Source organism: Trichosurus vulpecula, chromosome 9, assembly GCF_011100635.1.
Source record: "Trichosurus vulpecula isolate mTriVul1 chromosome 9, mTriVul1.pri, whole genome shotgun sequence".
NCBI classification, from domain to species: domain Eukaryota; kingdom Metazoa; phylum Chordata; class Mammalia; order Diprotodontia; family Phalangeridae; genus Trichosurus; species Trichosurus vulpecula.
In genome coordinates, this window is record NC_050581.1 from 204,565,583 (window position 1) to 204,592,859 (window position 27,277).

The window sequence follows — 27,277 nt, forward strand, 5'->3', positions numbered from 1 at the left end:
GAGGGGGAGACACCAGGTGCACAGCTCCCGGGAAGGGCAGAGTGGACAGGGGTTCAAGGATGGAGGTGTTGCCGGTATGTTTGCTGTGGGTGCCCTGGCCCCACCCCGCTTCATGGGCCTCCACAGAGGGCATGATTCTATCCCTCTTGTATTGTTAGATTTGGCCAGACCTGGGAGATCTAGATTCTATCATCCCACATAACCCACCCCACCCCCGCTGCCTTCATTCACCTGTTTTAAAAAGATACCGTCTATGTTTTCACCCAAATCATTAATAAAAATGGTGATCCCAATGGAGCTAAGGGAAGAAGGCTCTTCAAGACCCTTTGCACCCCATCGTTCTGAACCCATGAGGTCCCCCATCGAGTCAGACACCCTCCTGAAATCCAGAATATCTAGACCAGGGGTCCCTAATCATTGGGGGTCCACAGAAGCATCCAGCTGTAGTCTGGGGAAGCCAATGGGTCTCTTCTCAGAATTGTGTTACTACAGAGGCCTCCTGTCCCCAGTGCTCGGGGCTAGGGGTGAGTGGGGGGGTGGTGTCTATGCTGTCCCTGCTGGCTCAGAACATATTAGGGCCTTGTTAGCCCGCAGGCTGGCTGCCGGCTTCCCCAGGGCAGCAGGTGTCCAAGAGCTCATTAGCTTGTTACTGCGTTCTAAGCAGCAGCAAGGATGCAGCTGCCCCGGGGAAGGTGGAGAGAGGCTTGGGCTGGACTGTGAGGGCTGAAGGCCGAGGGTAGACCATTCTTCCTTCTTCCTCTTCTCTACTTCTCTGGAAGTTTGGGCAGATTCAGGGGGAGCCTCACAGCCAACCTCAGCCAGAACCTGAGTAATCAGTAGGAAGCACACCAGGCACCAGTCTACGAGGGCATTGAAGAATTCTAGGATGTCACTTACCTGCGTGGCAGGCCGGCCTCCAGGAGCCAGCAGGAGTGGGTGGGTGGGCTTCTCCTCCTGAGCCTGGTTATTGCAGAGGCAGCCAGGCCTTATGGCCTAGAACCTTCAGTAGGGTTCACCAGCTCCACCCATTGCACAAATAAGGAAACCAAGCCCCAGAGAGGAGAAAGTGACTTGGCCAAGGTCATATAGGAGTAGGGATGGGACTAGATCCCAGGAGTTCTGACACCCAGGATGGTGCCCTGTCTACTTCCCCCTGCCAATGCTTTTTCCAAGCTCTGAATGTCCTTAAGACAATGTCACTAGGACATGTGGGCTAGTCCTGCTTGGGGGAGATGGGGGAGGGGGGTGATGGAGCTGGGGCTCCCTCTGCTCAGAGACAGAATGGGGGTCACCCAGATCAAATGGCCACAGGGAAGGCCCTCTCCCCCAAACCTCCATCAGCTGGCTGCCTTGTTTGAAATACCACCTCTTCTGCCCTTCTGCTAAGCAGCACGGCCTGGCTCGGAGGCCTGGGCTCTGCTGCTCTCTAGGAAGGCCTCGGGAAAGTCACCTGAAGCTCTTGGGCTCCATTTCCTTGTCCCTATCATAGAAGGGATGGACTAGGTCAATGGCTCCCAACCTGGGGTCTGTGAAATGTGTGTGTGTGTGTGTGTGTGTGTGTGCATGTGTGTGTGTGCATGTGCTGGTGTGTGTGCTGAATTTCAGTATCATTTCCCTTCCCTTGTCATCCTATGTGTTTTATTTTATGCACTTACCAACTTTCTTCTGGAAGACCAGCAAAGGGTCCCAGGACATAGAAGGTCTAAGAGCCCCCATCCTCAGCAGTCTCTGAGGCCCCTGGCTGCTCTAAATCCTGTGGTCTTCTCTAGGATTCTCTCTGTACACAAGATTCCTCCTCCATGGGGGTGCTCTCCTCCCAGACTCAGGGCTCAGGCGCTTGGGGAGGGGGAGAAAGAGGCAGCTGGACACTGCTGAGAGGCCAAGGGAGGGGGCTGGGACTGAGGCCGGGGCCCAGCCTGCAGCCTTTGTAACTGCCTCAGGCTGCACCTGGTGGGGTTGGGGCGGGGTCAAGGCCAGGCACGTGGTCTCTGGTCGCCTGGACAGTCTGTCGAGCTCCAGGGGCTGGGCTGCGTGGCTCATCCGTCATTTTCCTTGAGGTACCTGGGAACTCCTTAGAGCATCATCTGTTTAAATAATTGATCACTCTTCAGCTCGATTAAAACAACCTTCCCTGTGGGCATGTTTCCCCCACGGTCAGCTCTGTCTGCATCTGTCCTGTGGAGCTAGAGTGGTCCCAGACCAGCCTCAATCCTGCAGCCCCCACCCACCCCCATCCTTCAAACATTTATTAAGCCCCTACTGTGTACTTGGCAACAGAGATATAAATGCAAAAACAAGGCAGACAGCCAGCAATTCATAGGAGAAAAGAGCCAGCCCTCAGCCCCATGACCTCCCCCATCACAGCCCAGATACTCCAAGGGTGGCCTAGGTGCCTCCCTGACCCTGTGGCAACCCAGCCACCACCGGACCACAAGCATCAGTTAAGCTTTTACTATGTGCTAGGCACCAGAGATACAAAGACAAGGCAGAGCCTGCTCTCAAGCAGCTTACACTCTCAGCACAAACCCACTGGGGATCACCAAGAGCTCAGCAAGAGCCTTGGAATGTACCGGATCTCCCATTCGTAAGCTACGGGAGAACTGGATGAAGAAGCTGTGTCCCGGCCAGGGGAAGGGACTAAGCCAAGGTCACACAACTCAGTGCTCTCTTGGGATGCACAGGCCCGCAGCTGAGCCCCTCTTTCTGCGATGTCTCCCTAAGTTAGAGTGTGCACTCCCTGTCTGCACCAGCTCCATTGTCTGCCCGTGGCCTCATGGTTTAGCCTGGGCCCTGGCTCTGCTCAGCTCCTCTCAGGTCTACAGGACATGGTTCTCCCCTGGGTCTCCTCAGGCTGTCACTGGATCCTCATCCAGGTCACCCCAGTAACTGGGAGGATCCCCAGGGTCCTCTCCTCTGCTCCCTCAGCCCTCTCTCCTTCGGAGACCTTACTGGCTCCCACAGGAGCCTGCATAGCTGAACCCTCCATGTTTCCTGCTTGTCCTTCCTCACCTGTCTGTGACTCTACTCCCCCCAAAGCCTCCACAAGCCAGCTACATGAGCCTCTCCCATCTCGGTGGCCTCTGTCCCCAAAATGTCCTCAGCTCCTCCTCCAAGGAGGCCTGGCTGCCTCCCCAAGTACCTTGAGCCTCTGCTTTGTGGGGGAACCCTCTCCAGGTCCCCGCCCCAGGCTCCCCCCACCAGGTCATCTGTCACCTCCATGGAAGCATCTTCTATGCATCAAGTTCTGTCTGAGTTAGTCGGCTCTTCCACTGGACAGTAAGCCCTCAGCGGCAGGCTCTGCTTACCCCCAGCACCTGGCACAGGGAGACTGGCTCACAGCAGGTGCTTATTCACTGACCACCGGACCCTGGTCACCATGTGAATCTGGACAAGGCACTTCCACTCTGCACCTCGGCTTCCTTGCCCACAAAAGGAAGGCAATAACTCCCGTAAATAAGGACCAGCCTCCAGAGCTGGGGGACTCGGGGACATAATGCAGGGAACGGGCTTTGCACTCTTTGAAGCACTATGAGAATTCCAGCTGAGTTCTGGCCCAGAGTGGAAGTGACCTCTGGGACATGCTTGGAAGGAAAGGAGGCTTCAGAGTAGCTGAAGCAAAGGAGGAGTACATGCCAGGCCTGGGGCCAGTGACCTGGGCCACGGGCCTGATAGCAACACCCACCATGATGTTGGCAGGTCTGCCTGCCCTGCTTGGCTCTGGGCCTGGCATCTGAGCAGCTCTTCACTTTAGTGGAGGCTCCCTGAGGACAGGCTCCCCCTTCCAGGTTAGGATGGCTGGGTGTCCAGCTCATACCACCTCAGGCTACCTTGGGGGTGGAGCAGGGATGGCAATGGCCCCTCCTGCTCACACCATTGGGGCCCCTGTCTTCTCCCATCCCCCTCTCTGTACAGGTTGCCCTGGGATGTGGGACAACCTCACGTGCTGGAGGCCAGCCATCGTGGGACAGGTGGTGGAGGTTGGCTGCCCTGAACTCTTTCAGATTGCCAATGAAGGTACGTACACCTGCCTATTCACCCTTGTCTTAGGCTATCTCTATTATTGCTGAGGATGGGGAATGTCAAGAGTGCCAAAGACCACCCAGGGCTGGTCCTCCCAGGGTCCCCTCCTGTAGGGCCGGAGTGTAGGGGTGGGGATCATATGGGGCAAAAACATTTAGGGGGGAGGCAGCCCAGACTGTTGTCTAACTATGGGTACCATCTCCCTGGGACAATGAGTGGTCCAGTCCTTATCCTTTTGGGGGGAGGCCCTGTGGCACCAGGAGCAAGGATAGGGTAACTACTACCTGAAGGAAGCAACCCCTGCCCCCACCAGACATCCCAGACATGAGACAAAGCCTTGTGTTAGGTAGGTCTCTGCCCCCCGGGTCTCCCTAGCCTCCAGGGGACCTACAGGATGAGAGTGAAACTGAGGGAACAGAGAGGTTTGTGAGGGGTGGGAGAACAGAGAGACAGGGATATTGTCTGGGGAGCTCCCGAAAACCTAAGCTTTTCAGAGATCAGGAAGGAATACTCAGTGAGGACATTTGGAGATCTCCTCCAGACCCAGGGCACCCTGACTGTCCAGTCTGATGCTGCCTCTTTGTGATCAGGGGACACTGCCTTCCCCAGCAGCAAAGGGCTCCCTGGTCATGGGACATTACCCACAAGGGCCTGTGGAGTCCTGGCTCCCATGTTAAGTGACCCTAGACCTGTTTGCAGAAGTACAAACCCAAAAGCATCTCATCCAGTCAGACTCCCCTCATTCAGGATTTGCCATCATGCCAAGTCATCTGAAGGGGGACCGGCTAATGCTGTTCTGTGATTCTCCTGTCTAGGATTTGACATAGTTCTAGGAATGCTAACATTATCAATAAGGCTAGAGAAAGAAATGGAAGGGGTAGACTTCCGCAAGAAGACATTATCCATACTCACAGACCACTTAGAAAACCCCAGGGAATCAGTAAACTGATTGAGAAGATGAATAGCTTTAGTAAAGCTTTCTTCTTGTGGTCTTTTAATTAATGTGACAAACGTGCATCTTTTCTGTTCTGTATATGACCCAAGAAGGAATTTGATAGTAGTGTGGATAAGATTACAACAGGCCTTTTAAAATTACTTAATAGAGCAAAATGCTCCTGTAAACTTTCTCTGCACCTGTTGGCATATAAACCACTAATGTGCTAATTATGTGAGATTCCTATTGTTTTGTTCAAGCAGGTCCCCACAGTACAGCTACTTGGCAACAATTACTTAGTATGAGTCATGGCACACATTTGAAAGAAATAGAATTGCCCTCTTTGAAAACATTGAGACTTCTGACTGATTTAAATGATCCTGGCTAGAAATTGGAGAGGTTTTATGCTGATCATTTTTCTGCCCAGGAAGAGGCTATGTCTTAGGCACTCCTGGACAGTAAGAGGACAAGGCAGCCTTCCAGGTCTTAGAAGACACACCTCCATGTACCAGGAGGACCATGAAGTCTCAGCAGATGTCAGATAACAAAAAGGACCCAGTTGTAGCTCAGACAGTCACCAGGATGAAAGGGAGAAGAAGAGGGTCAGAGGCCTCCCAGAGGCCAAGGAATAGTTGGGAAGGCTTCCTGGAGGAGGTGGGAGGGCTTCAGCTGGTCCTTGAATGACAAGCCCAGCAACTGGCACTTGTAAACACTTTCAGGTTTGCAAACACTTCCCACATATTATCTCTCTCAATGCTCATGACAGCTCTGAGATAGGTCCAAGAGAGAGAATTATTCCCATCTGAGGGATGGGTAAACTGAGGATCAGAAATGGCTTCTCTGATAGTAAGTACCAAGATTAAACCCAGGAGTTTCCCAACTCCGAGCTCAGTATCTATCCATTCTGCCAAAGGAGAGCATTTGGAAAGCTAAGCAGGTGGGGATGTTCCAGGTGAAAGGAATAGCCCTCATCCTTCCCCTGGACCAGCCTTGTAGCCAGTTCCCAACTGTCCATGAGCAGAACCGACCTATGGGAGTCTTAGGTTGCCGATGATGCCCCCCACATCCTCTTTGTGCACCCCATCATCCACTCATCCACTCCGCCCATTCTCGACTTCAGGGCTCTGCCTGGCACCCAACAAGATGTAGTCATGAAATCTCAGAGCCTGATGAAAGCACAGAGGGTGAACAGACACCAAAGATGGCGACTGAGAGCAGAACGTATACCTTGGATTGAGTGTGGCCCAGCAAACATGTGGGAAAAGAAGGAGGGACAGGATGGGGGAGGAGGCTGCTGGGTTTTAACAGCATGTCTTGTCCATGTTTTGCAGGAGGATTTGACTTAGAAGACAGTGAAGCTCTAGATTCTTCTGGTAAGTAGGCAAGTTCACAGCCTCCCCCAAGGACTGGAGGGGAGACCCCCCGAGCCACTCAGTTACATTTGTGCTGATTTCCCACTAAAGGTCCTCAGGCCACTGAGGACAGTAGGATCTCTCCAGTCCCCTCCTTCCAGCTCTCTGAGTCCTGTGGTCCACATCTTCCCTCCACCATGGCCTTCTACCAAGGTGATCACCCATTAGGAATCTGGATGATCCATTCCGCAGCCCTCCCTCAGCCCTTCTCACCTGAACTTTGCAATGACCTCTTAATTGGCTCCCCTCCCCTCTCCAATTCATTTTCCATCAATCAGTCCACCAGTAAGCATTTCTGAAGCAGCTACTGTGTGCCTGGTGCTGCACTCGGCTCTGGGGATGCAAAGACAAAACGAGCCTGTCCTTGCCCTCTGGAGTTTGCAATCCGTCAGGGAGTGCAATGTGCAGAAGCTGCTAACAGGATCTTCCTAGGCCACAGGTCTGACTGAGCTACTAGCCTACCCAAAATCCTTCATGTGCTCTCTTTTGCCTAAAGATGAAATAACTTCTCAGCCTGCCGTTTAAGGCCCTAATCTATTTTTCTAGACTCAATCAACACCCCTCTTCACACAGTCTATGTTCAGCCAAAGCTATCTTTTTGCTGTTCACCAAATTTAACATCCCACTTCTGGTCCCCCGGCACATACTGCCTCTGGTGTCTGGAAGGCTCCTCTTCACCTTCCCCTCTCCGGTGCCAATCTGCCATCAAGGTTCAGATGAGGCACATCTTCCTCACAAACCTCCTCCAACCATCTGCCCTTCCAATGTCCCTAATGTTGGTTTTTTATTATGATGTCATTCAATTTAACAAACATGATAAACACCACAAACAACTCGGGTTAGAATTTCTCTAAGAGCCCCAAAGATTAAATCCTGTGAGTGGAATCATAGATCACGACTCTAAGCTCCCTGAGGACAAGCGCTGCTTGCTTTCTGCCTTTGCATCCAAAGCAGCTGTCTGGCACTGCACTTCTCTTGCCTGACCTCCTCCCTCCACATCCTGCTTCCCCCTTCCACTCCCCCACTCCCATCTTCTGGCTGCTTTCCCCAAGCTTCTGGGTCGAGTGCTTACTGACCTGTAGACTGGTGCTTAAGGGCCTGAAGGAGTGACAGAATGAATGTCTAGGAGGTTGTTGTTGTGTTTGTCCTTCTCAAAGAAGACCGTGACATCAGGGAAATGGTGAAATGACTGGCAGTTGACTTTGATTTGAGTGAAGGAGGGCTGTGCAAGGTCACCAGCCTCACTTTCTTCTCCAGTGCACATTTTGGCATGAAGCCCTCAGTCTGGTCAAGGGCCCAACCTAACCTGGCTCCAGTATCTGTCTTATAAAGGTTTCCTCCAGGGGGTTTCTTAAAGTGAGACTCACCTGCAGAGATGAAGCCGGCTCAGAGGTTGATTGAGATGCCCTCTTGGAGGAAGGGAAGGGCTGCTGACAATCCTGGGGCTTGAGGATTGGGGGTGGGACCTTGCTGGGAAGGGGAGGTTGTGGGAAAAAGAGGCAGTTGGGCCTCAGCAGCCCTCTCTCCCCCCAAGTCTTCCATCTGCTCTCTCCTGGCTTCACATCCCCAGTGACTGAAGCCTGAGTGTCCCTGGCCAAAAGAGAAGCTGGCTTCCTGTTGAGTGCCCTAGGGAAGGGAGCCTCTCTTGAGGTCCCAAGAGCCAGCCTGTCTATGGCTAGAAATCATGTGTGAAGTCTAGGCCCAAAAGCTTTAAGTCTCCCAGGACTGGGGATTTGCAGTCCAAGTGTTCCCAGAATCTCCTAGTTGGAAGGGGTTCGAAGTATTTAGTTTGATCCTACTCTGAACACTAGCAATGACCATCTAACCTTTGCCTGAAGCCCTTCATTATCTCGGGAAGGCACCAGCCCTTGGATATAGGGAATTGTCAAGAGGCCCCCAAAGCTTCCCATTCCTAGGTTCACAGACTTTGGGAACCACCCAGTGGGGGTCCAATTCCCTCATGGCTGCCAACTCAGTACAATCCTCCTCAGGAGCTGGAGGAAGACAGACCCCAGAACAGTGCCAGGGTCGCAGCTTAATGTGGTCTGAGCCTCTGGGGGGCTCCCGGGGTGGGAGTGGGGGCTTTCTCAACCAAGTTCTCCCAGGCCCTCGAGGAGAAATGTCCATAGACCAGAGTCTGTCTCTGGCCCCCAGTTCCCCTCGAGATTCCACCACAGGCTTGGCTCTTGGGATGGAGATGAGTCTTTCCCTCTGGACTTCAAGGGCTTCCCCTCAGGTAACCCCAACAATGTGAGGGGCAGCATTCTGGAAATGAGGGGGATGTCACATCATCTAGTCGAAGCTCTTCATTTCAAAGAGGAGCAAACCAAGGCTGAGAGACAGGTAGTGACTCTCAGGGCCCACAGTCACCCAGCAGGTGAGGGGGGAAGCTGGGCAGGGCTGATTACACCCCAGCATTGCTGCCACGCCATTTCCAGAGACCCCGACCTCTTTAATTCTTGTTACTGTCTGCTTGCCTTCAGATACTGGGGTCGTGAGCAGGAACTGCACTGAGGACGGCTGGTCCGAGCCCTTCCCCCACTACTTTGAAGCTTGTGGATTCGATGACGATTATTTTGAGGGGGGAGGGAACCAGGTAGGTGGAGATCCCCAGGTCCCGGTGGTCGGTGCCTTTCGGGCCACCAACCATGAAGGACAGGCCAGTTCTCTCTCTCTCTCTGCCTCTCTCTGCCTCTCTCTGCCTCTCTCTCTCTCTCTCTCTGCCTCTCTCTCTCTCTCTCTCTCTCTCTCTCTCTCTCTCTATCTCTCTCTCTCTCTCTCTCTCTCACTCTCTCTGCCTCTCTCTGCCTCTCTCTGCCTCTCTCTCTCTCTCTCTCTCTCTCTCTCTCTCTGCCTCTCTCTCTCTCTCTCTCTCTCTCTCTCTCTCTCTCTCTCTCTCTCTGCCTCTCTCTGCCTCTCTCTGCCTCTCTCTGCCTCTCTCTCTCTCTCTCTGCCTCTCTCTCTCTCTCTCTCTCTCTCCTCTCTCTCTCTCTCTGTCTCTGTCTCTGTCTCTCTCTCTCTCTCTCTCTCACACACACACACACACCCCTGCCCAATCAGTGAATGGCCTCATTTGTTGGCTAATGACCTTCCTATCTGCAGGGCTAATGGGCAATGGCTAAATGAATGGCCATTGGCAAAGAATTAGTCTCTCCCTCCGGAGAACCCACAGCCCCAACCAAAGTGTAGGGAGCATCCTCCCACCTGGTCCAAAGGGCTAAGTGATAGAAGGCTAGCAGAGAGAGGGCACCCCCTTGTGCCCTGGGCACTGCCCATCCACTGCTGCATGGGGTCCTCTTTGGGGGGAGGGTGAAGGGGAGCCCAGCATGCGGACAGACCAGGAAGGGGGCAGATGTGCCCTGACTGAGCCTGTGTGCGTGTGTGTCCAGGATTACTACTACCTGTCGGTGAAGGCGCTCTACACTGTGGGCTACAGCACCTCCCTGGTCTCCCTCACCACGGCCATGGTCATCTTGTGCCGCTTCCGGTGAGTGCCTCCAGCCGAACCCCCCCCCCCCCCCCCCCCCCCCCCCGCGTCGGGCTACTACCTGGTCACATCCTCCTCTCCTGCCTCCCTTCACAATAGTTACAGCCCTCACCGCCTTGGCTTCAGGTCTGTCCTTATTGGATCCTCACCACTGCTGTGGAAAGGGAGTCGTGTTAGTAACCCCGTTTTACAGGTGAGGAGGTCGAGGCTGAGGGAAATGAAATGCCTTGCTCAGCGTCACACAGCAGAAGTCAAGTCAACACGCGTTTAGTGATCCCCAAACTATTTATTAACGAATGTGCCAGGGACTGTGTTAGCAAGTGTTGGGGCAGGATTCAAACTCAGGACATCCTGGCTTCAAGTGCAGTGCTTGATGCTCCTGCCCCTGGCTGCCTCTTGTGCTGGGTCTCACGCAGCTCCCGAGGTTCCAGATGCCACGCTCCCCTCACACACCCCCAGCTTATCTGCACCAGTGACCTCGGCCAATTGGCTGCCAGGCCAGCTGCCCTTCCCTGGGCCTCGGGGATGTCCTGTTCCTTCCCCCTCCGTGCTCAAGGTGCAGGTTGACTCCCTTTCTTCCAAGTTTCTTCCAAGCAGCTGGCCCAGCATTCTCACAGGGAAGCTGTCCATGTTTTCACTACAAATGTTGCTCTAGACTGGTCTGATCACACACTGGCACAGCTCCAAGCCCCCAACCCTGGAGCCCCAAGTCCCCTCTGCACCCAGACCTAGGAAGACCCCTCCTAGGGCTCCAGGGGCCACAGACCTCCCAGGGGAAGAGGGAGGGGGGAGGGGAGAGAAGGCACCTATCTGCCCAAGAGTGTGGTGAAGTCCCAGGAGTCAGGACAGGAGCAAAGATGTGAGCCAAATGTTATGGGTGTGTCTAGACTGGCCAGTGGCCTGCTGCACTTGTACGGGCAGTCTCTGGCCTGAAGGAGCCCCTAGTGCCACCCTGATTGTCCTTGGAGGGCAGAGGCCTGGGCTTGTGTAAACCCGCTGGTTTCCAAGGCTCCCTGTGACCTCCCGTGGCCAGAGGATGGCTGGGAAGGGGCTCTTGGTTCTGCATTCCCAGGGGAGCAGCCAGCTCTTGCCTAAATGGGGCTGCTGAGGAAAGGAATCTGGGCCAGCAGAGAGCAGCAGACTGGGCCGGGGATGGGAAATCAGTCCCCAAGCCCAGCTGCCCATCACGTCTGCAGCATCCCCTTCCCTTGTCCCATCCGGCTGGACCTCGGCCTTCATCCAGTTACCCTGGAAAGGCTGGGGCAAAGCTGGGGAGCCTACTGTGGGATTGCAGGGAGAACTGAGGCAGGGACCAAGATAGGGAACAAACAAGTGACCTCCTCTCTGCCTACGGCTGTCAGGGGTAGCACAGTATGGAGGGGACTGAGCCCCACTGGAACGGAAACAGACGGTGGAGCTTGTGGAGCTTCAAGCATGGGCATCTCCCACATGTCGAGTGACCTTTGTCACTGGGTGTAGATGAAAGAAGCTCAGATCCAGAGCGGTCAGCCTATTGTCCAGAAGAAGAAACTAAGGACCACCCAAGAAGGAAGGAGGCTGTGCTGAGGGATACACAGGCAGTGGATGGCACAGGGGGAGTGCTCAGATCCAGACTGCGCAGGACAAAACAGGACCATCAGAGAATGAACTTCGGTCAGTCTTTGGGCCCAACGCAGCCAGCACTGGAGACTGCAGAGGGCTGTCTCTGAGGCCAGAACACTGAACTGACTTGTGCGCATTAAGACCCGTCTTGGATGGAAAAGTCCATGTCCTGCCTTGGCCAGCTGAGAAAAGCATGTCCAGAGCCATCTTCCGGCCAAGCAGAACCTGGGTGGGGACCTGGAGTCAGCGGGAATCCCCCAGACACAGGTGGAGGCTGACCCCCTGCTCCTGATACCAGCCAAGACCCCCGTGGGGCCAACACACATGCCCCAGCAGCAGAGGCTCCCCAGAACATGGGCTGGAGGGGACGCGGCTCTGTCCAGTGAAGACCGGCTCCAACTGACGGGGTCTGCAAGCACTCACTGTTCAGTGTTTGAGCTTCACAACAGATAGATTCTCTTGTTACTCCGACTTTACAGACGAGAAAGCGGAGGCTGAGAGGGTAATAAGCCACTTGCCCAGGGCCACATACCTGGAATACATCTGAGGTGGGATTTGAATTTGGGTCTTCCTGACTCCAGCACATACCACTCAGCTTCTGATACTCACCTCTGGGGTCTGGGATCACCGGCTCAGAGCTGGAGAGTGGGAAGAGCTTCAGCAACCCCCTGAATCCAGCCTGTGTCTAAACAAGAATCTTCTCCATCGCCCTCTGGACAAGGGCATCCAGCCTTGACCAGCTGAGCCCTCCAGGCAAGGGGAGAGCTCCCCCACCCCTCGGGCACCTTTGGCTCCTACTCCTGGCTCTGCCCCCTGGGGCCACCTGCCACACTCAGGATGCTTCTACAGTGTGAGAAATCTGCTGACTCTTCCTGGGTCCTCCCTCCAACCACTGTTCCCCCCCCCCAGTGGCCAGAAGCACAGGCAACACCCACCACGGCAGGCACATGGGAGAACCATGGAGAGAAGGGAGCATCCCTTCACTGAAGGAGAGGGATATAGCCCAGAAGATGGGAGCTGAAAATGAAGAAGTAAACTCCAGCTGGGCAGGCCCTGTCTACCCCACCTAGGAGTGGAACCAGTCCAGATGTGGGGGAAACAAGAATCTGGGCCAGCATCATGTCAGGAAAGCATGAAGCCTCACACCAGGAGGGTCAGCATGGGTCAGGGGAGCAGGACACGGGCTGTGACCTGGGGGCTGACACCAGGTGTGAGGGGCTTCAGAGAGAGGCCCCAGAGGTTGCGTGTGGTTGGGGTCACAGATATAGACAAGGTCAGCCTTCAGCAGTCGCCTCTGGGTCTGAGGGAATCCAAGGGGGATTTGGCAGAGACTCACCTACGGAGTCAGGGCAGGCCTGTGGGTCCTTGCAGGCTCAGTGTCCTGGGGCTTTCTGGGGTCTCTGTGGCTCTCTGTGGTTCAAGAAGAGGTCTAGGGTCCGGTGTCTGTCATGTGGTATGTGAGTTCATGACACACCACTGGTCTTGTCTGTCCAGGGCTTCCAAGAGGAGCATAGAGTGTGGAAATGAGGGCAAGGGTCAGTGATGAGATGTGTCTGATGTCTGAGGCCTTCTTCTCCCCAAGGACACATCCACAGGACCCAGAGACTAAGCCAAGGGAGTAACCAGGCAGAAGGAGGATGCTCCAGGCAGGGGGAACAGTATGAGCAAAGGTGGGGCTCCAGAGTCTGTGCCTGATAGGTGCCTCTGATGGTGCTTTCAGTCTCATTTCTTTGCCCCCTTCTCCTCATTCCCCCCCCCCAGGAAGCTGCACTGTACTCGGAACTTCATCCACATGAACCTCTTCGTCTCCTTCATCCTGAGGGCGATATCAGTCTTCATCAAGGACTGGATACTATACGAGGAGCAGGACAACAACCATTGCTTCATCTCCACTGTGAGTGGAAGCCAGGGCCTCAGGGCGGGAGGGAGGAAGGGTCTAAGCCCGCCCCCCACCCCAGGCCCAGTCAGCCAGGACCATGCTGAGGAAGAGCAGGGGCCAGGACCCAGAGGCTCTGGAGAAGGTGGGCTTACACCCAAAGAAACCTATGGGCATGGGGCACAGCAAGCCCAGCCCCTCGCATCCTGGAGAGAGAAAGGAGGCAGACACCCCGCCGGTCAGCCCTGGCAGGCTGAGCGAGGGGGCCCGGTTTCTCCCATCCACCCACAGGTGGAGTGCAAAGCCGTGATGGTTTTCTTCCATTACTGCGTCATGTCCAACTACTTCTGGCTCTTCATTGAGGGACTCTACCTCTTCACGCTCCTGGTCGAGACCTTCTTCCCAGAGCGGAGGTACTTCTACTGGTACAGCATCATCGGCTGGGGTAGGTAGGGGGGTAGGGCGGGGGAGGGGAGGGGAGGGGAGGGGATGGGAGGCAGAGGAGAGAGAGCGGGGATAGGAGAAGGGAGAAAGGAGGGAGAGGGAGGGAGCATAGGAGGAGGAAGGGGAGAGGAGAAGGAAGGGGCAGAGGTAGGGGAGAGGAGAAAGGGCAGGGAAGGAGCAGGGCAGGAGGGGAGAGGGAAAGACAGGAGGAGAGGGGAAGGTAAGAGGAGAGGGGAGAGGAGAGGTGAAGGGAGGGAGAGAAGAGAGGGAAGGGGAAGGGGAGGGAGGGGAAGAGGGGAGGAGGAGGGACAGGGAGAGAAGGGAGGTGGGGAGGGGAGGGGACGAGAAGGGGTAAGGGAGAGGGTCCTGGGAGGATCTGCAGGTTCCGGGAGGGTTTCTAGACTCACAAGCCCTTCTCTCTCCTTGGCTCTGCTCCCACAGGCACACCGACTATCTGTGTGACGGTGTGGGCCGTCCTAAGGATTCACTTTGATGACAGCGGGTAGGTATACAATACAATCCCTCCAGCAGGTAGCACAGGCTTTCCAGCCACAGACTGACCCCTCCCCCCGGTCACTAACCAACCCCACTCCCAAGCCCCACTGCCACAACTGGATCCACCAAGGGGTCCAGTCAGGCCAGACGGTGGGCTGTCCCCGCCCTCAGTGGCAGAGAGGCAGGTCTGGTGAGAAGAGCATCTCCCAGAAACAGCTCCCAGCCCCTGTAACCCTGGCCTGGCTGAACGGGTCTCCCTCCCACCTGGACCTGCCTCCCACCAGCTCGCAGGGCACCCACTGCCTCTATGGGGTTATTCATAAACTCATGGTCTGGAGACAGACAAGAGCCCCAGGGACGCATCCTGGAGGGCTGGCGATGCTTACCTGACCTGTGACCTTGGGAGACAGAGGCAGGTGTTAAGTTAGAGCTCTTGTTGCTGAGGGAAGAGGGAGGTCACAAGAACAAGAGGCGCGCCTAGACCCAGGACGCTGAGGCTGAGGCTCCTGGCTTGCTCTCTGCCCCTCCCACCCTGAGCCTGTTTCCCCTCTGAAGCTATTTCAGGGAAGCTGCTCGGCCTCCAGGGGTGGAGGTGCAGAAGGGCGAGGGTAGAGTCTCCCAGAGAGGGACAGACCTTCCTCCTGCCCTTCCCACCTGAGCAACAGGGCTGGTCTTAGTCTCTGACTCTCTCTGTCTCTGTCTCTTTCTGTGTCTCTGTGTCTCTCCATCTCTGCCTGTCTCTGTCTCTCTAGCTGCTGGGAGATGAACGACAACACGGCCCTGTGGTGGGTCATCAAAGGCCCGGTGGTGGGCTCCATAATGGTGAGTGGTCCTGGTGGAGAGTGGGCTGGGGGGGGAGGGGCTCAGGTACACACAGACCTTGTGACGGGCAGGTGGCCGAGCCCTGTCCTTTGGGGCTTCTAGCGGCTTTTCTGCGGTGGCTGTCACGGGGGTGGGGCTGTGCCGTGGGGGAGATGTTTTATCTGATCCTCTGGGCATTTACGAAGCCTCTGTCATGCCCCGGCCCCAACATGGGCACAGACTGGCCGGTGATGGCAGTGAGCTTGACCAGGGTCCTCCCATGGGGTCATTGAAGCAACACTGGGAGGGAGAGACTGGTATTATCCCTGTTTTACAGCTGAGGAAACTGAGGCAAGCGAACATGCAGTGGCTATGAAGCATCTGAGGTTGGATTTGAACTCAGATCTCCCTCACTTCAGGTCCAGAGTTTGGTGCCCTGTGGTGCCCCCTGGAGGAGGGATCAGGGAAGGCCTTCGTAGGAAGGGAGGTAGGGATTCCAAGGGGTAGAGACAAGAAGGGAGGCATCCAATAGCCTGAGCAAGGCTTGGAGACAGGACCCGGAGCACTGAGTTTGGGGAGTAGGCAAGTAGGTGGCTGCCCTCAGGCAGCAAACTGGCATGTCCCCCCAAAAGAACCTCCTCCATGAGGCCAACTGTGCTAAACACTGGACACAGAAGCCCTGCCCTCAGAGAGCATCCCTTCCACCGGCAGACAGCAGCCCCTACCCAACTAGGCACCAAACACAAGAGGAGGGATTGGAGAGGGATCAGGAGAGGCTCCATCCAGACGCTGAGCTTGGAAGGAAAACCAGGAATTGCGAGGGGCAGAGGAGAGGAGAGAGGGCACTCCTGGCATGGGCTCAGCCTGAGCAAAGATGTAGAGGCAGGAAATGGGGCATTGTTTGTGAGTAATGGTAGAACAGTAGACTGTGTGAAGGTCTGTAGAAGTGGCGGGGGCCAGAGTGACAGTTTATGTTTGGCTGGAGAGAAACCACTGGAGTTTATTGAGCAGACCTGCCCTTTGGGGAGATCCCTTCAGAAGCCGAATGGGCTGGAGTGAGGGGACCCCCGAGGCAGGCAGACCTCCAGCAGCAACTGCAATGGCCCAGGTCAGAGGTGATGAAGATGACCAGGAGGCTGCTGAGTGAAGGAAGAGAAGGGGGCTTCTCTGTGGGACAGAAGCTAGGAAGGTAAATCAGGTAAACTGAGGCACAGAGTTCCAAGCACAATCAGTGTATTAGTAAAGCACCAGTTTACCAATACAAAGGAGTTCAGCATCCTCAGCAAAGCCAAGACCCCGAGGGAGGGGAACAGTTCTGGGGCGTCCATAACAAAGAATGAGGTATTGTGGGCAGGGAACAAGTACGGTCAGGTGCAGGGCTAAGGCTGGGGGATAATATGAGAGGTTGGAAATTGGAGTGAGGGGCTGCCCACAAGCCCCTCCTTCTCTCCTGTGAGTAACGGGTGTTCATTGTTTGAATCTTCCTGCGAGGTCAGAGATAGGGTCCTGGCTCCTTTGGACAAACAACCCTGGCATCCTTGAAGGATCGCTAGGTGGTGCAAAGATACTGGACCAACCTCCCGGTATCCGCCTGCACCCCCAAAGCAGCACAGCCCCTTGAGGCATGGATAGAACAGTGAAGAGCGAAAGGACTTAGCCTGCTACAGGCCAGCTGAAATCTGAACTCAGTTCTGTGACAAAAAGCCGTGACTTAGCAGCTACAGGACAAGAACAGGGAATTGTAGAGAGAATCAATTAAAAACCATACAGGATCCGTCTGAGCATTTCAGTAGAAATGACAAGTTGCTACAGCTGAACAGATATTTGAGGAGTGGAAATGATTGAATGAATAAAGACCATTTAGGAAGCAGCTACTATGTGCCCAGCACTCTACTAAACGTAGGGGAGGCAGTAAAAAGTCAGGCCTGCCCTCCAGAAGCTTACACTTTAGTAATACATTTAGAAGAAAGAATAGGTTTGGGGGTTTTTTTTGAGAAATCACAGGGATGATACTGACATGCCCTTTCAAGAAGCAACAGTGGTGTTAATTTGATTTCAAACCCAGAGCAAAAGGAGAGGGAGGGTAGGTGCACCCACAGCGGACGGTTTGTTGGCCGGGTGGTGGAGGAGGGCAGGAAGCCTGACATCAGGGCGGCTCAGCCCCGAGTGGAGATGGCCACGGTGGAGAGACGAGTCAGGGTCTTGGAGTGACCAGGTGGGTGGGGGTGCCCTTGACAATAACAGAGATGTTCAGAAGAGGGGAGGATATGGAAGGAAAGACAACAAGCTGTTTTGGTCCAGCGGATGATTGGTAATGTAGGACCCAAGCCCAGGAAGGAGGTGAGGGCTGCATATGGTGGTCCGCTTTAGGATTGTGTGTGTGTTTTGATAAGAAGAGGAAGCGGAGGAAGTGCATGAAGCATGGGAGGGCCCAGGGCAGAGCCTTGGTGATGCCCCCGGTCAGGAGTGTGACCCTCACACATTGAGGGAGGCTGAGCAGGACTCAGAGCCTGGGCCATTCTCTCTCTTCTGTTTTCCTCAGATAAACTTTGTCCTCTTCATTGGCATCATCATTATCCTGGTCCAGAAGCTCCAGTCCCCAGACATTGGGGGCAACGAATCCAGCATCTACCTGTGAGTACCAGGCCAGTGCCAGGCCCACCCCCCTCCCCACCCACGCCACTCTGGAGTGTACACATAGGAAAAAGGGGTACGTGCAGAGGGCGGTGAGGGTGGGTTCCCCCTGGTGCTGGCAGAACCCTAGAGAGCCGATCTGCAACCTCTCCAGGGAAGGAGACGTTTTATTCCAGGAGGTCATGGTAGGGAAGAAGAGGCTCTCAGGTTGGCTGCCATTCTGGCCAAAGACCTGATGCCATTCTCCAGGGTGAGGAGAGTGAGGTGTACTCTGCTAATCTCTGTGGAGAAAGCCTGAAGGATGCCCCGAAGCTTCTGGTCCTGTGGAAAGCTGGTCAGAAATGGACTGCTCCTGCCCCATCTGATCACAGGAGAGACTGGCCTGGCTCTTCAACAGCCTGCAGACTTCTGAGCCCCCAGGGATATGGCTTCTCCCCAGGCCTGCCCCATCATCTCTCCCCATTCAGGGCCAAACAAAGGACTGTTTTCCTTTGGTGCCTTGTTCATTAAAGATGCCCAGAACCATCCCATCTCAGGGTTGGGGAGGGACCTGAATGAGAATCCTCTGCAGTCATCCAGCCTCTGCTCCCAGAACCCCCAGTGATGGGGACCTCACTACCTTACCAAACAGCCTGGTCTACTTTGGACAGCTCTGGTTGTTAAGAAGAGTCACAAGGCACCTCCCTGCATCCCTCCCCTGTTTCTTGTTCTGCCTCTGAAGCAAAGAACAGCAATGCTGCACCTGTCCTTCCTGAGTCTGCCAAGTTCCTGTCCCAGCATCTCCACCAGACCTCATCTCTCAGCCTAACAGCCCCCGATCTTTCCATGGATCCCAGCAGGCCCTGAGCTCTCCAGGCCTCTCCCCTCCTGGCCGTCTTCCTCTGGATGCCCTTCCAGGAAAGGCCACCATCCCCTGACAGGCCTAAACCTCCCTCGGTGCCCCCGGGCAGGAGGCTTCTCCTATGGTTCCAGCCAGCCCCCTGAGCTCAGCATCGCCAAGCACCACTGGGATGTCCTGTTAGCATCTTGAAGCTGTGTTTCCACAATCCAGCTAGCAACTTCTGTGGAGGTGTAAGATCCACCCACAGCCAGCACCCGGAAAGCTGCCAACAGCACAGATTCTTTTAATCTGCTTAACTAAGGAAAGCAAGGTGAAGGGGTTGGCAAGCTTACTTTAATTCAGCACACAAATATCATTCACTTAGTTCAGGGGAAGAGACCAGCACACTGAACTTCAGAGCAAATTACAAACATCAACAGACAGACCAAATACAGATTCATAGTTACCAACATCTAGGTTCAGCCCGGGAGCTCAGAACAAGGGCTGGCCCAGAGACACATGCACCATCATGGCTGTGGGTAAGAGCTCCAAAGAAGAGAAAGCCAACCCCTGGTTTTTATATCTTTTTCAGCATCAGGGGTGAGTCACACATGCGACTCACCCACGTGACCTAGAATCATCACAAAGAGGCTCTGCGTCCCAGACACGTAAACTAGGCCCTCCCTGGAGTTAGCCCCACCTTAGTTGCCAATTCACACCCACTAAGGTTTTACGCCTAATAGCGGTTTGGGCCTGGGGCTTAGCACCTAGGAAGGCTCAATGAATTACTCAAAGGGAGCAAAAGTCAAACTCTTCAAGGGCACTTGTTGAACTAAGGGCTGAGGAGCCCATTCTGCTTACCAACACAAGCTGGCATCTCAAGAACTCACTGGTTGACACACACACATGCACATATACGCACAGGCACACACACATACACAGAGACAGACACAGACACACAAACACACGCACATATACATACACATGTGCATATACATGCACACACACACATACATACCACACACACCCACATGCACACGTAACCATACACACACCCACATGCACACACACTCTCTCTCCCTTATTGCTCCTCCAAGCTTGCCCCTTTCTCTGGCCATAGCATCATCCAGCATTGGCTCAAACATCGGAACTCCCGAGTCCAGAGCTTGCCTCTCACTTCTTTGGGGCCTCAGAGGCCTCGGCAGACTCTCCCACGTCTGTCCCAGCCTCCCCTCTGTCTTCTCCCTCCCCTTCCTTCACTACCCCCCACCAGCCAGCAGGATGTGCTCCTCCCACCTCCCCAAGCCCTCCCCTATCCTTGTTTCCAGTCCTGCTGAGGCCTCTGCCTTTGTCCAGATGCCTCTTGTGCCTCCAGTCAGCTGAGCCAGCCTCTTAATTGGTCTCCAGTCCCCTCATCTCCCACCCCGGTGAGGGCTTAGCACAAGTCCTGGCCAGCGGCTTTGCCTCTCCTCTCCACACAGCTGCCAGTGATCTTCCTGAGACACTCTCCTCAAGAACCTTCAATAGCTCCCTATTGCCAACCTGGTATGCTAGGCCCGCCTTGGACCGCAGTAGTGGTGATTGAGTTATCCTCGTAATGCTTTGGATCACAGATCTGGAGCTGGAAGGGCCTCCAGAGGCCATCAAGTAGAGCCTCCTCATTTTATAGGTGAGGAGGCTGAGGCCCAGGAAGTTAAGTGAATTAACTTCCCAAGGCTGCATAGGTAGGAAAAGGCAAAGAGGCAAAGACAGACAGAGATGGGGAGAGAGAGGAGAGAGAGAGAGAGAGAAGGAAGATTATCATGTGGCCAGGCTCCAGACATTGCTTTTTCCTGCTGTAACACACTTCCCTATCTTTTATTTATCCCATTGACTTTTTGGACCCAAATGGAACACTTTACATTTATTCCTATTGACTTATTAGAGTTGGTCTGTACTTCCATCCTGCTGAGATATTCTTGGATCCCAATTCTACATTCATCCTATTGGCTCTTGCCCTCAGCTTCTTGCCTCTGCAGCCTTGATAAGGATGCCATACATTCCCTTGCCCAAGTCACCAATAAAAATATTGACCAGCACAAAACCATACATAGGTCCCCAAGGCCCTCACCTGAAGACCTCCAGTCCTCTGCTGGAGTCAAAACCAGTCATTCCATCAATAGGTGTCTTGATGTCCTTCAATGCTATTTTCCTTATGTCAGTGGATCCTGGTACACCTGGTTCTTCTGGCCCAGCTCACTCCACCCTGTATCAGCCCATTGGAGTCTTCCCAAGTTTCTCCCCTTTCTTCCTCTCCATTATCATTCATGACACATTCACGTGTGGTGATGGGGGTCCTTCTGTCCCAAGGTCCCCTTCCCTGTGCTTTGCAGATGGCCTGCAGTGGGGCATGGACCTCACCAAGTGGACAGATGATTGACCTCTCCAATGTAATCCCCAGCAGTTCCTTGGGCCCCTCAGCCACAGTCGGGATCTCCTCCTGCTTCTCGTCACTCCTCCACTCACACCTCCCTCCTTGGAAAGCCTCCTAAGTATGCTATGAGCTTGCCTTCATCTCCCCCCTCATCAGTTCAGAAAACTCAAGAAATAACTGGCAGCACCTGGTCTCTCCTGTCTTGTCCTGTCTGAGGATCTGGGGCTGGCCAAGCTTCCCAAGCCAGGGAGCCTGGAGGGGCTGCAGGATGGGCCCACAGAACAAACAACAGGCCCATTCATTCTGTGTAAAAAGATGCACATCTGACCAATGACCACTCCTTGAATGACCATCTTCAAGACTTTCACAAAGTCTCTTTGGCTCCCATGCCCAGAAAGGGCAGTGGGTCAGAAGAGAGAGGTGGGGCTCCCACAGACATGTGGCTCCAGGACACTCTCTGGAAGAGCTGGCTCCCCGGGTCCCTCAGACTTCCGACAAGCTTGGTTTAAGTGCTAAACCCAGGATAGCCAGAGACAAAAACAAAGCAATCCCTGCCCTCAAGGAGCTTACACTCTCCTGTGGGAAGCTTACATTCTTCCCTATTCATGGAGAAAGGGAGAACTCCCAGTTCTTAGGGTCTTGGGAAGACAGCAGGACCAGCAACTCTGCCCTACCTGGAAAACTGTTACCATGGAGAGGGTCTGCCTGAGCCTCTTCCTCCTGGAATCCCTCTGGCCTCCCCTTTCTAAGGAAGCAAAGCATGCCATCACCCACCTGGGGGTGGTCTGGAAGTAGGCCTGGGACGCTGCACCACTGGGGAAGGGAAAGGACAGAAACTCAGTTTCCTCACAGCTGTTTTTCCTATGTGTATAACAAGAGAGAACAAGAGAGACAGACAGAGTGTAAGAGAGAATGTGTGTGCGAGAGTCAGAGACAGAGAGAAAGAGAGAGACAGAGAGAGAGATAAAGAGAATGTGTGTATGTAAGAGAGACAGAGTGTGTGTGTGTGTGTGTGAGAGAGAGACAGACAGAGAAAATGTAAGAGAAAATGTGTGCATGAGAGTCAGAGAGAGAGACAGAGAGTATGTGTGTATGTGAGACAGAGAGACAGAGACAGAGAAAGTGTAAGAAAGAGAGAGTATGCATGTGTGAGAGAGTCAGAGAGAGAGAGAGAGAGAGAGAGAGAGAGAGAGAGCCACACCTGTTCCATTCATTGGCATTTTCTTCCCTGTGTTGTTTAGTCTTTTTTTTAAGGCAACTTGCCCAGTCCTGCTCAGCATTTATGTACATGTTACGAATCAAGGCATCCTCTCCCTAGGCTCAGGGCATTGGGGGCAGCCCTCTGCCTCTGGGCAGCTGAAAGCACCCAGGATCTCTAGGGAGAGCTACCACTTCTACTTCAGCTACCTGTGCCTAGACTTGAGCCTCTCCCCTTCCCACAGGAGTCATGTGGTTCTTCCTTACTTCTGATGAGAACCCTTCACCAATGCCAGTCCACTTGGGCCCTCTGAGCAGCTGCCCAGGGTTCCTTTGGAGCCCTTACATGAGCCCGTAGCTCAGTGACCCTTCTCTGCTCCAGGCCATGCAGAGGAGGTCTGCCACTGCCTAGGGGGCTCAGCCTGGTCTCCTCCCTAAGTGACCCCCTGGCCCCCATGGGAGTCTAACCCCGAGGACCTTCAGACTTCATCTGCTCAGAGTAGCAGCTTCCTGTTAGAAATCGAGAGGCCCCAGAAAGTTGGCAAAGAAATGGACATTGATGTGTTTAAGAATGTGTGGGATTGACCCTGCGAGGCAGATGATGGAATGAGTCGGGGAACTCCTGGGTTCAAATCCTGCTGGGACCTGGGCTAATCACTTCTTTCCAAGGCTCAATTTCCCTAACTCATAAAATTGTTCTGACATCAAATGAGATAATACATCTAAAACCTAACATAAGCCTCCAGGGGCTGCAGGAATATTCCTTGATCGCTCCCAGGGCTGGAGGAGCTGGTCCCAGTGGGAGCTCAGACCTTCCTGAGTAACCAGATAGGAGTCATTAGACTTCATCTATCGTTCATATGGGGCAAGGTGACGGGGTTGGCTCCAAGCATAGCAAACAGTGCAGCTCCTGAGGCATGGGCATCAAGCTCCTCGCCAGCTTCGGCAGCCACTTCTGAGCAGATCGGCAAAGCCTTTTTTTCCTAGAAGGCAGGTTTCTAGGCTGCCCAACTGCAGAAGTTCCAGATCTTCAATGAGCGGGGGTGTGGATGGAAGGGCATCCATCCAAGCCTCCTCCTGAGAAGATGGTGAGGAAGCAAGTTTTTAGCAGGTCAGCAAACCACCCAAGTGCAGCCAAGTGTGTCCTCACAGTTCTGTCTCTGAATGGAACATGTATGGTTGATGAATTGAGGCGGGAAAGATAGAGCAGTACAGGAGGAGGAGAAAGAGGAGGACCAAGGAGGGAGGGTGCTGAGGCAGCAGAAGTGGCTTTAGGCTGCTCCACTGTGGGAGTGGGGAGTTCCCAAGAAGGAGAGAGGAATTCCCAGCCTCCTCTGTGAAATCGCTAGGTTCTGGCCAGCCTTTAAACAGCAGCTGTCTGCCCAACTGTTCCTCCCGCCCCCTTAGCCCTCTCCCAAGTCGAATGAGAACCAAGATTTAAAAAGGACCTGAAAGAAATTAATCCAAACAGTGTTGGAAGCTTCTCTGCTATAGTGGTCTGCTTGAATACTCCAGTAATGAAGAGCTCATTACTTTCGGAGGAGACAGACTATTCTGAGGTTGAACAGCTCCAAGTTGTTAGACAGTTCTTACATATTTTCCCTCTGAGGGTGGAATTGGGGAAGATGGGTGGGCTTTGCTGAAAAGGTAGAAGGTGATCTGGGCCATGAAGGGGCACAAGCTGGGCACAAGCATTTCCTGACCAGGTCCCATCCTGTCTAGACTGGGGAGACATGACTTGGAGCCTCAATCAATGGCCTTGTGAGAGCAGGGAGGGGAATCTGGGAGCTACACTCAGCTGAGCCAAGCCCAAAGGGCTGAAGTGACAAGTGGGGGAAGCCTCTCCTTCAGGTCTGCCCACAATGGCTTTCTGGTTTTTTCATTTGTTTCCAGAACAAATTTAAATCCTGGCTTCCTTGAGAAATTCCAAGAGGACCCCCTGCCTCTGCCCTCAGACCAGCATTCACTCCCTTTGATGTAGGTTGGTTTCAGCTGCTCAGAGTGGTAATGGACTGTCCTTCCTACAAGAAGATGGCACTTCTGACCCCCCCACCAGTAGGACACACTTTCAGAGTTGTGTCTCCACCACTGGGGGTGGGTCTACACTGAGCCATTTAGAATCTTCTCTGACTCACAGACTCAGAACTGGCAAGGACTTCAGAAGCTGTCCAATCCAGCCTGTACCTGACCAAGGTTTTCACCCATCAGTTTCCCAAGGAGGGTTCACGGGGCCTCTGCTTGAAGACCCGAAGGGAGGGTGGGGCGTGCCACCTCTTGAGGCAGCCTGCTCCTTCACTGTTAGGAAATCCCTCCTCAGAGCAGCTGCTGCTCTTTGCTCCTGGTTCTGCTTTCCAAGGCCAAGAAGAACAAGGTTAATTATGCTTCTTCCTCATCTACCTGAACACATAGATTTCCACACTTCCTCTTCTCCTGAAGATACTTGGAGGCAGCCGTCCTGTGCCCACTCAGTTTTCTCTTGCGCAGACTGAGCACCCCCGTTCTTTCTGACGATCCTCGTAGCGGATGGCTTCCATCATTCTAACTGCATCACCTCCAGATCACCTTGTCCTTCCTGAGCTGTAGTGCCCAGAGCTGAACACACAGCCCAAGTGTGGTCTGACCTGGGCAGAGTGCAGGAGGGCTATCACTGCTTTCCCATTCCCAATACTAGGTGGCCCCAGATGAGTCATTTTCTTGGTAGCTGTTCACACAGTTCACTCATATTGAGCCTAAAATCCAGTAATCCTTGGATCTCTTTTATAGGGACTCTTAATCTGGCCATTCTACCCTCATTTTGGGCTTGAGAAGTTGATTTTTTTCAACCTAAACTTTACATTGATTTCTCTTGCACTTTACCTTGTTCAATTCGGCCCATCATTATGGCCTATCCCTGACTCCTCCCTGCTCCCCCAGCTTTGTGCTTGAAACACAGATAAGCCCACCATCTACGTCTTCATCCAAATTCCTAACTGAAATCCTAGGTTTAAGGAAAGATCTCTGAGACGTGCCACAAGACATGTCCATCTGAGCGAACCTCACCTTATTAATGACCACTCTGGTGGTCTGGTTCTTTGGCCAGCTCCTCGCCCACCTGCCTGCACTGTAGCCACTGTGGGCTCGATTTCTCCATCTGGCCCTCAAGGGTACTCTGACCTATTCTTTGAGGCCCCAGCTTCCTTTCCAAGCTATTTCTCAACTGTGCCATTCATAGTGTAGCCTAGGATTTTGCCAAGAATCCAAGTCCAACCCATGGACCATTAGTTTGTAGACTCTCTTCTCTAGCCTTTCTTAAAAATCAGGCCAGTATTCTTCCTCCCCCGGCCCTGTGGCACCCGTCCCATTTGCCATTATTATCTTGTACAGGTCACTGACAGTCCTCAGCACTGTCTCATTCCGAACTCGAGGATGTAGCCTGTGTGGATCCAATGAATGGGGTTCATGGAGGGCAGTCGGGCATTTGTGGCCTCAGACAGGTGTGGAGCTCATGACCTTGCTAGCCCTCCGCTCTAACCACTGGGCTCTCTGACTAGCAGGAAGACATAAAGATGTGATGGGTCAGCAGCTTAACTGTAGAATGATCAGGGGATGGAGCCCTGGGCTTGGAGTCGAGAAGATCTGTGTGGACCTGGACCCAATCTGCCTTTCTGCTCTGCCCCTCCCCTTGTTCCTGATTCAGCCCTGCGAAGCCAAACAGAGGAGGCTCATCCTTTCTGCAGACGATTTCTCTTCGGACACCTGAAAACAGCTCTCATATCCCCCTACCTCCAGTCTTCTCTTCTCCGTGCTAAGCATACCCACTTCTTTTAACTGGTCCTCATATAACCTGGAATCCAGCCCCTGGCCATCCAGGCTGCCCTCCTCGGGCTAATCTTTAGTTATAAACCTCATTTCTAAATGAAGGTGTCCAGACCCATGTACATCCTGCCTGTGTGGGAGTACAAGGCAGAGGATGGAGGGCCTCTGTCTTCCTTGTTCCTTCCGGGGAGCTAGACATGCTTCTCAGGGCAGCCCAAGGGCCAATGAGCTTTCCTGTCTTCTGCTGGCGCTGCTGACTCAGGGGGTCACAGCCCACTAAGACCCTAGTTGTTGGAGTCTTTTCAGACCCATTCGATCTCAAACATGCCCCTCCCTTCCTGTATGTCTGGAGCTGGTTTTTTAAATCTCATCACAGAAATGTATTTATTCTTGAATTTTATCTTCCTAGGCTTGGGGTGAATAACCTGATTCTATGATGAAGTATGTTAGCATTGTATCATCTGCAGAATGGATTCGTGTTCTAGCAGATGTCTTTATCGCAGTCATTGATTAAAAAGTTAAACAACAGGGGTGGTGAGGTGGTGCAGAGAGCAGAGCACCAGCCCTGGAGTCAGGAGGAACTGAGTTCAAATGCGGCCTCAGACAGTTGACACATTTACTAGCTGTGTGACCTTGGGCAAGTCACTTAACCCCAATTGCTCTGCGGCCCCAAAAAAAGTTAAACAGTGAAGGGTCAAACGGATCCCTGTGGCACCTCACTGGGGACCAGCCAAGTTCAGAGTTAACCACTAAGTCCTATCATTCAACTAGCTCCAAGTCCATCTAATTATATTATCTTCTCACCCACTTCTTTTTCACAAGAGTAGCCTGAGACACTTTCATCAGAGGCTTTGCTGAAATCTTGGTAAAGAATAGGTCGACTTCCCCTGATCTAATAGTCTGCTAACTCCTTCAAAAAAAGGAAACAAGGTTAGTCTGGGATGACCTGTTCCTTCTTAAAAAATTCTTCTTTAAAACTAATTTTTTTTTTGTTCATCTTATGTCCTGCCCATCCATCCCCACCTTGAAGAAGAAAGAAAAACAAAACCCCTTATGACAAACATGCAGAGACAAGCCAAGCAAATTCCTGCATTGGCCACACTCCCAAAACGTGCGTCTCAGTCTTCACTTTGAGCCCAATGCCCTCTGTCACTGGGAGAGCAATGAGTCTTCTGGAATCCTGGCTGCTTGCTCATGGTGTTGGCCAGACTCCCTTCTCTCTGCCTTAGCTCATACAAATCTGACATTGTGGCCACTTCTGGATGAAATCACGTGTCTCCTTTGCATTCTTAGAGTGGCTTCCTTTTCTAGACACTCCTTGACTGTCTCTTTAGTGACCCATTCTAG

At 53.5% G+C, this 27,277-nt stretch overlaps 1 protein-coding gene across 1 annotated transcript in view; it reads left to right on the forward strand.

Annotated features, from left to right (window-relative positions):
* The window catches only part of ADCYAP1R1 (ADCYAP receptor type I), a 64,568-nt gene that overhangs the window by 14,775 nt on the left and 22,516 nt on the right, over positions 1-27,277 (forward strand). Inside the window, exons 4-13 of the mRNA XM_036739698.1 lie at positions 3,913-4,014; positions 6,286-6,327; positions 8,850-8,962; positions 9,756-9,853; positions 13,217-13,349; positions 13,623-13,776; positions 14,217-14,277; positions 15,023-15,092; positions 17,614-17,705; positions 24,029-24,112. Of these exons, the coding sequence (XP_036595593.1) occupies positions 3,913-4,014; positions 6,286-6,327; positions 8,850-8,962; positions 9,756-9,853; positions 13,217-13,349; positions 13,623-13,776; positions 14,217-14,277; positions 15,023-15,092; positions 17,614-17,705; positions 24,029-24,112 (949 nt within the window). The remainder of the gene's footprint in view (positions 1-3,912; positions 4,015-6,285; positions 6,328-8,849; positions 8,963-9,755; positions 9,854-13,216; positions 13,350-13,622; positions 13,777-14,216; positions 14,278-15,022; positions 15,093-17,613; positions 17,706-24,028; positions 24,113-27,277) is intronic.